The 15,895-nt window shown below is 44.5% G+C and overlaps 1 protein-coding gene across 2 annotated transcripts; it reads left to right on the top strand.

Annotated features, from left to right (window-relative positions):
- The first annotated feature begins 31 nt into the window (after window positions 1–31).
- LOC125511595 (aspartic proteinase Asp1) lies at window positions 32–5,118 on the top strand. Of its 2 annotated transcripts, none has more exons than XM_048677006.2 (8): window positions 32–3,091; window positions 3,176–3,302; window positions 3,451–3,680; window positions 3,772–4,002; window positions 4,127–4,268; window positions 4,409–4,567; window positions 4,651–4,732; window positions 4,832–5,118. In XM_048677006.2, the coding sequence occupies exons 1-8, from the start codon at window positions 2,985–2,987 to the stop codon at window positions 4,948–4,950; spliced, it is 1,197 nt and encodes a 398-aa protein (XP_048532963.1). In that variant the 5' UTR covers window positions 32–2,984; the 3' UTR covers window positions 4,951–5,118. The 2 variants fall into 2 exon arrangements, with proteins under 2 accessions (XP_048532963.1, XP_048532962.1); XM_048677005.2 differs by having other exon boundaries at window positions 4,373–4,567.
- The last annotated feature ends 10,777 nt before the right edge of the window (window positions 5,119–15,895 follow it).

Raw genomic sequence — 15,895 nt, 5'->3', positions numbered from 1 at the left:
CAGGATAGAAGAAAATAAAGTAGGTAACTTGGACCATATTAACCCTGAGAAAATAAAATCGAAATCAAGTTTGTGAATGTAAAAATCCTAAAAGGCCAATGATTGGACGGCTGACCTTATCTGTTACTACTCTGCCAAATCACACTGTAAAAAATCTCTCTCATATAACGGTTGCTTCACTGAGTGGAGCTTGAAACTGTTTGTGCCCTCACTACATATTTACCGTTTTGCAATGTAACTCCTTTCAATGTGAACCTAATTGAGAAAAAGATAGAAATGACAGGGAAAGGAGAATATTTTTTTCTTCAGAAAATGAGGGGTCTTTCTAAACATCATAAATTATTCCAGATGAGATTGCTACACCTACATTGATACATTTTTCTTTTGCAATGAAATACTACAAATAGAGTCAGGTGTTACTATCCAACTGAATGCTGCTGTTGCCTTCCAAATAAAAGTCTGACTGTCTTAACATGCCTGGCCAAAACGAGGGATGTAGTAGAGGCAAATAGTAAGTTATTAACGTGCATGCTCTGCCTGTTCGTAATATGATGGAGTTTTTGATCTTGTTTCCCACTTACTTGAAGCTCTAAAAAAATTCACAATACATATTTGATTCTTGCTTTCTTTTCAGTTTTTTTAAAGATTATTGTGCTTTATATCGAGTTCAGAACTGTAATCTTCCACTGGATCAGGCAGGTAACGTTGTGACTTGGCCTTCTGTAACTCTATATTTCCCCGCTCAGATGCGTTCACATTAGACAGGACGGCTCTAGTTTCAAGAGTGAGTAGCATGCTGAAATTGCATTCTGGTTAATGTGGATTACTTATCAAATCTGAGAAACTGTAAAACCAATCCTGATTGCTGGCTGATGATGTTTATATAGTGAGTTGCAAAAGTGTTAGTTGTCAGTTCTTGTCTTTTTCATAGTATGATGCTTGCTTCCACGTCTTTCTAATTTCAAAATAATTGTTGCTTGATGGTGTGGAGATTGAAGCCGTCTCCATGTTCCTTATCTATTTCTGTGGTTTCCAGGATGAGTCATTAGTACATATTTTCCTATGTGACATGCATATCCTTTGATTGTGGACACAACCATGAAACGTGTGCTTGAAGAATGACCAAGACAGAAATGGGAACCTTTCTACTCTTAACATTTTGGGAAAACATTATTATAAGTTTTGCGGTTATCTCACTGGAAATGAGCCACTGTTCTCATTACTCTTCATGCATGCTACATATGCTTACACAATTAAAGAATTTCTGCAGTAATTAGTATCCACATATCTGGAAGATGCATTACATTGCATATATGTGTATCATGTAAAGCAAGTAGACCAAAATAAATTGATTTTCGAATTTCCACAGTCAAAGTATCTTGGGTCATGGTAAAACACTGAAATGTGATTGAGAAATCATATGCATGTACGGGAAGCTGCCGATTGGATGCAAAGCTTAATCAAGCTCTACATATTTCCTTGTTACACTGAATGAAACCTGACAGGATCAAGCTCCAAAGATTGTTGAGCTATTATACTTCAGACCATTTTGCAGAGTTCATTTCCTTCTATGGAAAATGTTGTCACATTGTGTGACTAGTGCTGCTTCAGATGTTTTTAGCATTATACTTACGTGGAATTTGTAACTGCTTCTGACTTTTGATTGTTATGCTTTATTTGGACTCAGAACTGAATGCTCCACTGGATCAGATAGGTAACATTGTGAGTAGGCCTTATGCAACCGTATATTTTCTTGACCAGATGTGTTCACGTAGGCAGGATAACTCTAGTTTCGAGGTTGAGTAGTACGCCGAAATAGCATTCTTTTAAATATGGGTTAATACTTCTAAAATATGAGAAACTTTCCTATTCTGGTTGCTGAGTACTGACTGATGCTTTATAGTATATAGTAATGTTATATGAAGATGAAATGCTTGTGTGTCTGCAGCAGTTACACTTGAGCAGTAGTACTGCATACCGATTTTTCAGATCAAACCTGAGCAGTTACACTTGACACATGATGAGCTTTAATAGGCATGAGTTGCAACAGTATATGTTGTCAGTTCATGTATCATATTTTTCCTTTTTATACTATGTTGCTTGATGGGGTGGAGATTGAAACTGCCTTCATGTTCCTTATCTATTTCTGTGGTTTCCAAGATGAGTCACTAGTACATATTTGACTAGCAATATGCATATCCCTTTCGTAGCGAACATAACCGTGAAACGTGTGCTTGAAGAATGACCAGGACAGAAATGGGAACCTTTCTACTCTTACCATTCTAGGAAAACATTATTAGAGTACAAGTTTTGCAGTTATCTCACTGGAAATGAACCACTGTTCTCATTACTCTTCAGCTACACTACATATGCCCACACAATTAAAGAATTTCTGCAGTTAATAGTATGCATATATCTGGAAGATGCATTACGTTGCATATATATATGTATCATGTACAGCCAAGCAGAACAAAAATAAAATTGACTTTTAATTTCCAAAGTAAAAATTGAGTTGCAAAAATATGATGCCTTATTATTTTGCTAGTCATGTATCATTTGGCTTGCCATTATTTATTTGAAATTTATCTTCTCTACAGTCTCAGCAATCTTTGAGTGTCAAGCAGAGCATCACTATTCACTGGTCATTTATTTGTGTGAATTCTATAAAATGGCTGGCTGGTATAACTATATCACTACCCATCGAACTCAATTGAGTGATACGATTATGTCAATCCAAATAACTTTTTTGTGCTGTCTAAATCTTCTTCTCGGCCTTAATTTCATTAAGTCTTAATTACACATCATTTGAGAAGAAAGTCAAAATTAAAACCCACAAAAAATGCACAATAAAAAGAAAGCAGCGGAGGAAACTAAGCTTGGCAGCCAGCGGCTATAAATACCTCACCACCTTTGTTCGCACCATCCAAAGCAACACAGAGTTCCAGCAGAGGAGTGAGACCACAGCTCTGCCTTCTTCCCCCACCATGGCTGCCATGTGGTCTCCGATCATCGGTCTCCTCCTCCTCCTGCTCCCAATCGCGCCGTCCTCCTCCATCAAGTTCCCGCTCGAAGGCAATGTCTACCCTGTTGGGTATGTTTCTCTGAACCCTTCATGGCCTTCTCAGTCTTGAGGTTTTCTCTGTATATTTGACGCGCCTTTTCTGTACCTCTGCAGCCACTTCTATGCTACGTTGAACATCGGTGAACCCGCGAAGCCCTACTTCCTGGATGTCGACACTGGAAGCAACCTCACCTGGCTGGAGTGCCACCACCCGGTCCACGGCTGCAAGGGCTGCCACCCGGTAACAACTAATAACACTCGGTTCTGCAATATCACATATTGCCATCCAATTTGTAATACTTTGTGTTCGATGCCACATGTAACGATACTTCTGAAAAATGTTTGGTATGATCGATCTTTGCTTTGATATATGTTTCGTTGTACCACAGAGGCCACCACACCCATATTACAAGCCAGCAGCTGACAAGTTGAGGGTGCAATGTGGTGGCCCGCTATGTGCTGCAATGCGCAGAGACGTACCTGGGATCCCTGAGTGCTCCAGGAAAGATCCACATCGATGCCACTACGAGATTCAGTATGTCACCGGGAAGTCAGAAGGTGACCTTGCCACTGACATCATTTCTGTCATTGGGAAAGACAAGAAAAACATCGCTTTCGGGTACGGCGCTAACTGAAATATTAGTGTTACATGTTCAGTGCCTAACTGTATTTGGATGCTGATGATGCATGGTCACTTTCATTTTGCACAGATGTGGATACAATCAGGAGGAACCAGCAGACGCACCGCCCTCGTCGGTAGATGGCATCCTTGGACTCGGGAGAGGAAAGGCAGGCTTTGCCGCGCAACTCAAGGGGCTAAAGATGATAACAGAGAATGTCATTGGACATTGCTTCAGCAGCAAAGGAAAGGGCGTCCTCTACGTCGGGGACTTCAATCCGCCGTCCCGTGGCGTAACCTGGGTACCCATGAGAGAATCCTTGTAAGAATTTCTTTGTGATCATGGCTTTCGCTTTTTTGTTTTTTTGGATCTAACATGCATCGTCAGAGAAGAGTGTCATTATTGCTTGTTTACTTTTCATTTGGTTCCAAACATTTTTCCCCAGGTTTTACTACTCACCTGGCCTAGCAGAGCTGTTCATTGACAAACAGCCGATAAGAGGGAATCCAACATTTGAGGCTGTATTTGACAGTGGTACCACGTACACCTTCGTGCCTGCCCAGATATACAATGAACTTGTTTCAAAGGTAAATTTCAAACCACAGTGCATTCTGAATTTCTGATGCCCATAATTTTTGAACAGAGATAATAAATAAAATAAAATGGTACTCATGGGATTTGAGTCTTTCAGGTTAGAGGCACTCTCAGTGAATCATCACTTGTACAGGTGAAGGGTCGTGCTCTACCTCTATGCTGGAAAGGGAAAAACCCATTCAGATCTGTCAATGATGTGAAGAACCAATTCAAGGCACTGTCACTAAAAATTACCCACGCCCACGGCACCAGCTACCTGGACATCCCTCCTCAAAACTACCTCATCGTGGAGGTGAACATTCGACAACCCAACTGATAAGCATCACTGAACAATTAATGGCTAACATGTCTTGTGTATGTTTGTTGGCATGGCAGGAAGACGGGAAAACGTGCTTGGCTATCCGCGATGCCTCCTCGGATCCTGTTCTGAAGGAACTGAACTTTATCTTGATCGGAGGTAGGAAGCTCAGATTCAGATGCAGATTGTCCAGGCTCTTGAAACTAGTAAACCTTGCCTGTTTTTAATAGATTTCTGTTTTGATCCTCTGTTCTGCAGCTGTCACGATGCAGGATCTGTTTGTGATATACAACAACGAGAGCAAGCAGCTCGGATGGGTCCGTGCACAGTGCGACAAGGCGCAGGAGCTTGAATCCGTCATCCATTCGCGTCTCTGAATAATGTTCGATCAGATCGACATAGGCAAAAACCTTAACGAGAACAAATCAGTGCTCTCATATGGTGTTTGAAACACTGTATGATGCTCCCACTTATAACGAATAAAATGTTGGCATACTGAGGAATGTGTACCTTCTGCATATATTTACATTCCTGATATGATATTAGATTGACTGTGTGCATGGTCCTCCTACCAAGAAGCAAACTAATTTTTCGGAAAGAATATAACACACTTACAGAAATAAGTTACAGAGCTATTGCATGCACAGCTGGATCTGAACCCATGAGCATGCATGTGGGGAAGGCAGGTTTTTCTTTTGAGGGTTCTTATCTTGTTCTTCATGTCACTACAAATTTGTGAAATCTTTGAAAATGTCCACACAAAAATAAGTACAGGAAATTAGAGGAATAAGGAGAGAGTGAGAAAAGGTTTGCGGTGGGAAAAATAAAATGACAAACACTAGAAAATTAGGCTTGTAGAAATGCATTTTGTACAAATTTCAATACCGTAATCTTATGTGGTTTTGCCTGTGATTATTCATTTTTTTTCCTTTTTGCCACGGTCGACTGTGTTTGTGTATTTCAGTCAATTCCATCTCAGTTATGTACGCTGCTATAGCTTGGATCAGTTCACACTTTAGAACAACTGGTGGTCCTTTTGATAATTTACATGCCTTTTCTTGTAATTTTTTCCTGCTATATTCAGGTTGCAAGGATTACATTCAGGAATGGTAATCTTTTGTCCCTTATATTTTTTATTTGAGGTGCACTTTTCGTCTACAGCAGTCGCACATTTTCTTAAGTGTGTAAAACTGTAAATATTGTACTTGTAATGTGCAAATCTATTTAGTTGCTTCTTTTTTGTTTTTGAGATTGACTTGATTCTTTTTATTTGTACGATGGGTCTCCAAACTCTGCTTGGTATGTTGCCGACATGTCAGTCACATAGGGCTTTACTGTTGCCGATATGTCGGGTTTTTATTTTCCGTTTGTGAGACAGTTCGTGTCGTGGGTTTGTCACGGCAGATGTCCTAGAGAAAGGACTTAGTCGTGGAGCCATCGCGACGGGTTAGCTTGAAGGGGTTAAAGCGGACACAAGGACGCAAGAGAGTTTATACTAGTTCGGCCCCTTCAATGAAGGTAAAGCCTACGTCTAGTTGTGATGGAATTGATGGGTGTTTCGATGACTAGGGAGCAATAAGCTTCGCCTATGTCTCGAGTTGTTGTCTGTCCTCCCTGAACCGCCGCCGGGTCGTCCCCTTATATACATGGGTGACGCCCGTCGGTTTACAGCGTCCCAACACCGGCTCATAGATGTGTCCGGTTTGGTCTCTACTTATTCCTAACTTACAATACAAGTTACATATTGATGCCGGTTTACGGCTACGGGCTCTCAACCGATTATGGGTCTTGAGCCCTCATCTACCTTCATGGGCTTTAACATGCTTAACTACTGACGAAGCTAATCCGGCCCAGATAGGCCGGTTTACGCCCAGTAGTAATATCCCCAACATTAGGCTCCAGATTGATTTGAACAGGTTCATGTCAATCCTTAGCAAAAACTTCATTTTCAACATCTTCTTGTAGTTTGGTGAACCGCCGTGATGTCATCTTCTCTGATTGCTGTAAATCGGCATGACGTCATCTATCATAAAGAAACTATCCGTGATACCTTCTTGTTTAATAGATCCGCGATAATCGAGGCGACCGCTCTGTTTCCAAACTTGCGGCTCCTTGATTTTCGCGCCTGACCCATGTCCCTTGCTTTATAAATAGGACCGAAGGGTCATTTCTTTTTCCCCTGCTTGCCCTTCTGCTTCTTCTTCCTCGCGTCGCCCAGTCTTCGGAGCTCCGCCGTTGTCGTCGACCTCTGCACCAACTTTGGCCGCTGCATCACCCTGAGCGTACCAGAGCACCGCGGCGACCTTCCGCTTCTTCCTCAGCTCCGGTAAGTCTTCTATCCCTTTCATCATAGATCTGTTCTAGGGTTTCCATGTTCTCGGCTGTTCATGGCTTGCTTCTTGTTCATATGATAGATCCTTAGACGAGTCTGTGAATCTTCGCTCTGTGTAGCAGTAGTTTTCATCCTCCATTTTCACTTTCGCATATTAAGACCATAGATCTTATCCGTACCTTCGCTTACTGATTCGGCACTGCTCCTTTAGGGCCTTGAATATTTATCTCCTTTATAAACATGTTCCAGATCCAAAGCTGTAGTATAATCTTGTGAAATATGTTTTTGTGTACTTACTCATCTGCAGTCTTGACTGTTCAATGCTTAGATCAGGCGGTTTAACTTTGTAGAAATTTTTTACGAACCGGTATATACCATTAGTCCCCTTGCTGAACCGCCAGATGTTGGTTGCTTCATGAAACTCCGGTTCAGATAGTTTTGTCTCCGGTTTAACAGTGTCCATACCAACGTATCTTGATCAAATGCATTTTTGAACCGGGATCTTCTACCTTGTAGATTCCATCATGGCCAAGCAAGTGTATGAGTGCAATTGGGTCCCTTCTCGCGTCACAGAGGATCAACTGGACGATTTAGTCCTGATTGGCGCCTTGGGCAGCAAAGATACCATCCATTGGAGGGCTCCTGGCAAAGAATGCCCCCCACACCTCGAGAAGGATAGGTTGTTGTTTTCGTAGATCACCTAGCCCGGGGCTTTAAACCGCTCGGTTCTAAATTTTACTGGGATGTTTTAGCCGATTTTCAACTCCATCCGCAAGACACTGGCCCCAACTCTGTTACTAATATGTGCCACTTCCAAGTACTCTGTGAGGTGTTCTTTCAAGAGGAGCCCACAGTGGAATTATTCAGAGATCTTTTCCATCTAAACTGCCGTACCGAGTTTACTGATGGCTCTAATACGGAGTTGGGTGGCATGGCAATTCAGAAAAGGAAAGAGGTCACATACCCTCACGCCAAGCTGCACAGTCACCCCAAGGAGTGGAATCAGACATGGTTCTACTGCAAAGACACCTCCCCTGCTGGTGAGAATCCCTTGCCTGGCTTTCGTCCGGAGCGGCTCAGCAATACACACCCTTTTCCTCAGAGATTGACTGCCCAGGAGAGAAGCAAATATGCTCCCCAGTTGTCAAAGCTCAGAGCCTTTATGGCCAATGGTTTAACCGGTGTTGATCTCGCTCGCTGTTGGATATCATGGAGCATATTGCCCCTTAGTCAGCGCTCCGGTTTGATGTGCGAGTATACTGATAATGTTGATGACCCACTGCGACATTCAAAACTCCAACTCTCTGGTGAAGAAATCACAGAGGCTGTGCGCAAGATACTGAATGAACCGGAACATGTCTGCGCTAGAACCGGCCTGCTTCCCTTCTGTGCCACCAACAAACCGCCAGCTGTAAGACTTTGATTTTTTTTCTTTGCTGAATCTGTTATTGACATGTCTGGTCATTGTTTGTAATATCAGTGTCTGTATAATCAGGGCGATGATCCGTTTTGGAGCAAAAAGCTGCCGCAGGAGAAACCAGAGAAGGCAGACAAACCGGAAAGAGCAATCTGGCAAAAAACTAAAGCTGTGAAGAAGACTGCCCACAGGAAAAGAACCACTGCATCTTCTAATCCGGCCCCTGATGATGAGGTGGATAATCCGGACTTTGAGGTAGAGCTTGACTCACTTGGTTTATTTTCCATGCGTCTTATTGATGATGATATTTGTCAGGATGATGCCGAAGCCAGCCACGCGGATGTTGCAGAGGTAATTATTCTCTCTTCCGATTCAGAAACTTTGCCTTCACAAAAAATCCGTCAGGCAAACCGGAAAGTTAAATTTTCTCATCCTCTTGCTTATTTGGATCCTAAACTTCTTATGAAGACTCAACAACGCGAGGCTCGCCGCACCACCCGGCACAGCGGCCAGGTAGTTACCTCCGCCGGTTTACCGAACAGTCCGGTTCGGAAACGTCATTCCGAGGTCTCTAACTCGCCTATCAGTGCTTGTCCTAAAGCGGGCTGCTTTCGTCAACCTCTTAATCCGTCTGACTCCGATTACCAGGTTATTTCCCACTCATCTTTTGGTGGGTCATCGGCCACTCAGCTCCCACCGCTCAAAACGGTGCTTGGGTAAGCTATATTTATTGTGATGTTTGCAGTATATTGCCTTAGAACATATGCTATATTTAATTTTGTTATTCTTCTCAGGGCCAAACCTAGGCCGAGCAAGAAGGCCCGCCTGGATAAAGCGGCCGAAGAAGATGTCATTCTTTAACCAGGCACCACACCCAATCTTGAAGCGGCTATTCCTGAGGATATTCCCAATGATCCACCGCAGCCAGATGATGATCTTACTGTTGAGGAAAGACCTACTGATACCTCAGGTCCTATCCATCAGCCCACAGGTTCCCTCCGGGTTGAAAGCTCCACCGGTCCCGCAAAACCTACTGACAAGCCAACAGCTCCAGTGCAAACCGGCGGTACCAATGATGATGAAGTTGTCATTACTGGCACTGGCCATACTGAGCCAAGCAATCCTGTCGCTTTATCCAAACATTCTGCTAAAGAAGAATTAGCTGCTTTTGGTAAAGGCAAGTGGAATGCTGATCTGACGGCTTACGCTGCTCTGAACGCCCAAGATATCCATTCCGGCTATCTGAACCGGCTGTATACTAGCCGTGACTATGAAGCCGGTCTGGTTAACATGATGAAGGATAAATATGAGGTAGCTTCCATATGCTCCTTCCTGCTTGTATGCTTTCATTCTTTCTGACTCTCCTAGCCCCTAAGGGCCGATTTGAAATATCCTTTCAAACCGGGACAATAATATGAATCTTGATGCTTTGAAATTTGCTGATGTAGTCCCCAAGGGCCGGTTCAACTTAGCGTAGTTAAACCAGTACTTTAAGTAATTGAAACTGCCGCATCAGAATACATATGATCAAATAGCCATTAGCCCCCAAGTGCCAAGTTGAATACTTGTATTGATCTTGGGACTTTGTAAACAATTGAAAGATGAAGATCGAATATGCATTAGCCCCCAAGTGGTAAGCGCATAACTTGTTATGTGGTTGGTACTTGAATCCTTCTACCGATTTGTTGAAACATATATCTGTATGCCTGCAGGCGGAGCTGAAGGCGAAAGAAAGCCAAGTCATCGATCTGCGAGAAAACCTGAAAACCCAACAGGCTGAAACCTCCAAGGCAAAAGAGGAATTGGCCAGTGCCTTAAGCGCCATGGAACAACTTAAAGAGAACTTCAAGAAGAAACGGGCGGATTGGGCCACTGAAAAGTCCGCTTTGATCAAACGAGCAGAGGATGCCGAGGCTGCACTGAAACCAGTGACGGATGAACTGACCAGCATAAAGCGGCACGTTCATGCCATGACTACTGCTATCTTTGGTAAGCCAGCTTGCCTTCTGAATTGGTTCTGCCTTCTTACAGAGTCGCCGGTTTATTAACCTTTTATGGTATTTCAGGGACACGCATTGGTCACTTGGGGTCAGATGTGCGGAAGAAATTGAAAGCCGCCTATACCTTGGTTGAACAATTGCATACTGGTGCCCAGCGGATCATCTGTACCGCGTCTCATAACAAACCGGCGCCCACTTTGATTCAAGATACTTTGATGAAACTGTCAGTGCTTCCTGCCCGGGTTGAAGAGCTGAAGAAATCTGCCGCTCGAACCGGTGCAATCAATGCTTTAATCCGGGCAAAAGCCTGGGTGCCGGATTTTGATCCTATTGAAGCGGCTCAAGGTTATCCCAGTTTGAAGGAAGACGGGTCAGAATTTGGTGAAGCGGATCTGCGAGCCATAAACCGGGAGGTACGTCCGTTAGCTTGTCAACTAGCTGAGGAAGCAGATTTGTCTCATTATCAAGCCCAATATGACAGCCAGAACAAGCGAATAGCTGCACCAATCCATGAATCGGAAAACCTGATCCCTCCAATCCGTAAGCATACTTACGCTCCCGATATTGACCCGTCTTCGCTAATCCATGACGAAGCTGTTTTTCAAGCATTGATGGGAATCGACTGGAAAACTGTGGATTTTCAGCCACTGGGTAGAGAAACGGAAGCTGAAGCGGCGCAGGATGACCCACAACCATCAGGCCAGGCTGGTGGCCAAGCTTAAACCGAAAGCCGGTTTTAAAACTATCTCTCCTTTGTGCAAAACAATTATGCTATTATGGGCACCATGTTGCCTTGTAATAGGCTAGCTGATACCTTTGATGTTGATATGCCTTCGCGCATAACTTGTTCTTCCTGTGGTAATGAACTTTCCAAAATACTTTCTGAAATAAGAAATTCATTAAGTGCCACCGCGGTTGTACCGTCAGGCGGAATATGATGTTTGTATATATAAAGTCAAAACATCCAAAACAGCATAAGTATATAATCAAAAATTTTGAGATACATAATACCTGCCACCATTGAGTGTGAAGTTGGCTTGGCCAACCTTGAAGCGGAGCTTTTGCAAACCCACACTGTTGGAGGAAATAAAAACCCCTGTATATGTATATGACACTGGTTACCATGTAAACCGTGCCGGGTTATAATGAACACCGTGTTACTCCATAAGAGGATGTTAACAACAAGGATCAAACCGGAAAAATAGTCTCCGGATTGACGTGAACTGTGTTCCGTCAATTGATTGGCTAAAAAACTTTGTCGGTTTTAAAGAACACAATAAAAAGCAAAAACCCCCCTTCAAAGAAAAGTATGAAACAAAAACAACGACAAAAACGTTTGCCAAAAAAGATTTATTTAAGCTGATCAAATGGCGTAACCATGGCCAAACACGACCAAGCTCCCGTTAGGTGTAACTATGGTTCTAGTTAGCCAGGTCCCCAAATGATTCTTGTGGCATTTATGCCGACCAAATGGCGTGGTCATGGTTCGGGTTCGACCAAGCCCCCAAGTGATTCTGTGGCCTTAGGCCGATCAAGAGGCATGACTGGTTCAGACATGACCAAGTCCCCAAGTGATCTGGTGGCTTTCGCCTATCAAGAGGCATGGTATTGGTTCAGACACGACCAATCCTTCAAGTGATATAACATGATGCTTTTAGCAAAGCGAACTCAAGGGGTAAACCGGAGGCCGCTTTAGAGCAACTCCATGTAACCTCACATGATGTAAAAGAACAGATACCCCGCTTTAGCTGAGGTTCCGGTTTATTATACTTAATCATAATATATACATTGTATGTACATAAGTATAGCCAATGGCTCAGGTATAGTAAGGCCGAAGATGAGCTATATTCCACGACCTGTTAGTCTCTTCCTCTGATGTACGTGAGTCCTTATGCTCTCAAATATCGATCAGATAGTACGACCCGTTGTGCAGATTCTTGCTGACCACGAAAGGCCCCTCCCAAGGTGGGGATAGCTTATGCATATCAGTCTGATCTTGGATGAGCCGAAGCACCAAATCTCCTTCCTGGAAGGCTCTGGTTCTGACTCGGTGACTGTGATAACGACGAAGATCCTGCTGGTAAATCGCCGATCGGGCGGCTGCGATGTCACGCTCTTCATCCAACCGGTCCAAAGCATCTTGCCGTGCTGTCTCGTTGTTCGCTTCAATATAAGCCGTGACACGAGGTGAATCATGACGGATATCACTGGTGTGTATCCTGTTGATCTGTTGGGTGTTGTATTGATGCTCCATAACACAGATGGTAATTCTTCTACCCAACAACCCGGCGTTCTCTGCAAAGGAACCATGAGCCGGGGCTTGATGCCTCTCAAGATCTCTTGATTAGCTCTTTCTGCTTGACCATTGGACTGTGGATGTGCCACTGATGAAACGTCGAGCCGGATGTGCTCCCGTTCACAGAACTCCTTCATAGCACCTTTGGATAAATTGGTACCATTATCTGTGATAATACTGTGCGGAAAGCCAAACCGGAAGATCACCTTTTTGATGAACTGAACCGCCGTGGCTGCATCACACTTGCTAACAGGTTCTGCCTCTACCCACTTTGTAAACTTGTCCACCGCCACCAGGAGGTGGGTCTTCTTATCTTTGAACCTTTTGAAGGGCCCAACCATATCCAGCCCCCAAGTCGCAAACGACCAAGTAATTGGAATCATCCTCAATTCTTGAGCCGGTACATGAGCACATCTTGAAAACCTTTGGCAACCATCACATCGTCTGACCAGATCCTTCGCATCAGCATGAGCAGTTAACCAATAGAAACCATGGCGAAACGCTTTAGCCACCAGAGACTTTGAACCGGCGTGGTGACCACAATCTCCTTCGTGGATCTCCCGCAAAATTTCACGGCCTTCTTCAGGAGACACGCAACGTTGAAAAGCTCCTGATACACTGCAATGATGCAACTCACCGTTGATGACAGCCATGGACTTGGATCGCCGGATTATCTGCCGGGCCAGAATCTCATCTTCTGGCAACTCGCCCCGGTTCTTGTACGCCAGATAAGGAAGCGTACAATCCGGAATAACATGAAGAACTGCCACCAATTGAGCCTCCGGATCAGGAATGGCCAAATCCTCTTCACCAGGGATCTTCACCGACGGGTTGTGCAGCATATCCAGAAAAACATTGGGTGGGACCGGTTTGCGCTGAGAGCCCAGCCGGCTTAAAGCGTCTGCCGCTTCATTTTTCCGCCGGTCCACGTGGTCCACCTGATAGCCTCTGAAATAACCTGCAACAATATCCACCTCACGACGATATGCTGCCATGAGTGGGTCCTTGGAGTCCCAAGTGCCAGACACTTGCTGAGCCACAAGGTCCGAATCACCGAAGCACTTAACTCGACTTAGATTCATCTCCTTAGCCATCCGAAGACCATGGAGCAAGGCTTCATACTCAGCTGCATTGTTAGTACAAGGGAACATTAAACGGAGAACATAACAAAACTTATCACCTCGTGGGGAAGTTAATACGACTCCAACCCCCGAGCCTTCCAACTGCCTGGATCCGTCAAAATGGATGGTCCAATACGTATGATCCGGTTTTTCTTCAGGTGCTTGCATTTCCGTCCAATCATTGATGAAATCAACAAGTGCCTGGGACTTAATCGCTGTCCGAGGCACATATTTCAAACCGTACGGCCCCAGCTCTATAGCCCACTTTGCAATCCGGCCAGTTGCTTCCTGGTTCTGGATGATATCTCCCAAAGGAGCAGAACTGACCACCGTAATTGGGTGCCCTTGGAAGTACTGCTTAAGCTTCCGGCTTGCCATAAAAACTCCATACACCAGCTTCTGCCAATGCGGATACCTTTGCTTGGACTCAATGAGTACCTCGCTGATATAATAGACCGGACGTTGAACCGGATGCTCCTTACCTGCCTCCTTTCGTTCCACCACAATAGCCACGCTGACCGCACGGGCATTAGCAGCAACATATAGCAGTAACGACTCCTTGTCAATGGGAGCGGCGAGCACAGGCGGATTGGCCAATTGCCGCTTTAAGTCCTCAAATGCTTCATCAGCAGCAGAACTCCAGACGAACTGATCCGTCTTCTTCAACATCTGATACAAAGGGATCGCCTTCTCACCAAGGCGGCTGATAAACTGGCTTAACGCGGCAATCCGACCTACCAGGCGTTGAACATCATTGATACACTTCGGTTTAGCCAGGGAGGTGATGGCTGTGATCTTCTCCGAATTAGCCTCAATTCCCCTGTTGGACACCAGAAAACCCAATAACTTGCCCGCCGGTACACCAAAGACACACTTGTCCGGATTAAGCATCATCTTGTACGTCCTTAGGTTATCAAATGTTTCCTTCAAATCATCAACCAGAGTCTCTTTCTCCCTGGATTTAACCACGATATCATCCACGTAAGCATGTACATTATGGCCAATCTGCTTGTGAAGACAATTTTGTACACACCGTTGATAAGTTGCCTGGGCACTTTTGAGCCCAAAGGGCATAGATACATAGCAGAAGGCTCCAAAGGGAGTTATGAATGCCGTCTTCTCCTGGTCCTTAACTTCCATTTTTATCTGATGATAGCCAGAATATGCATCCAAAAAACTTAAACGCTCACAACCCGCCGTAGCATCAATGATTTGATCAATACGGGGGAGGGCAAAAGGATCTGCTGGACAAGCTTTATTAAGATCTGTGTAATCCACACACATACGCCAGGTGCCGTTTTTCTTAAGGACTAGCACCGGATTGGCAAGCCACTCAGGGTGAAAAACTTCAACAATAAAACCAGCTGCTAAGAGCCTGGCTACCTCTTCTCCAATCGCCTTGCATCTTTCTTCGTTAAACCGGCGGAGGAACTGTTTCACCGGTTTGTATTTAGGATCCACATTAAGTGTGTGCTCAGCGAGTTGCCTCGGTACACCTGGCATGTCAGAGGATTTCCATGCAAAAATGTTCCGATTCTCACGGATGAACTCGATGAGCGCTCTTTCCTATTTCGGATCCAAGTTGGCACTAATGCTAAACTGCTTGGACGAATCGCCAGGTACGAAGTCAACAAGCTTAGTTTCTGCTGCCGATTTGAACTTCAGGGCCGGATCATGCTCCGTATTTGGTTTCTTCAACGGAGTCATGTCCGCCGGATCAACATTGTCTTTATAGTACTTCAACTCCTCGGTGGCATAAACCGACTCTGCATAAGCCGCATCTCCTTCCTCGCATTCCAAAGTGATTTTGCGGCTTCCGTGAACCGTTATTGTCCCCTTGTGACCCGGCATCTTGAGCTGCAAATACACATAATAGGGCCGAGCCATAAACTTGGCGTATGCCGGACGCCCAAACAGGGCATGATATGGACTTTGGATTTTCACCACTTCGAACGTTAATGTCTCCGACCTGGAATCATGATCATCCCCAAAGGCCACTTCAAGAGCTATCTTACCAATGGGATATGCTGATCTGCCAGGCACTACACCGTGGAATACTGTATTGGACGGTTTGAGATTCTTATCTGTTAGTCCCATACGACGGAATGTCTCATAGTATAGGATGTTAATGCTGCTCCCTCCATTCATGAGCACCT

Source organism: Triticum urartu, chromosome 5A (assembly GCF_056163025.1).
Source record: "Triticum urartu cultivar PI428250 chromosome 5A, HENAU_Tu73, whole genome shotgun sequence".
Classification (NCBI taxonomy): Eukaryota; Viridiplantae; Streptophyta; class Magnoliopsida; order Poales; family Poaceae; genus Triticum; species Triticum urartu.
This window is presented reverse-complemented; position numbering and strand designations above follow the sequence as displayed.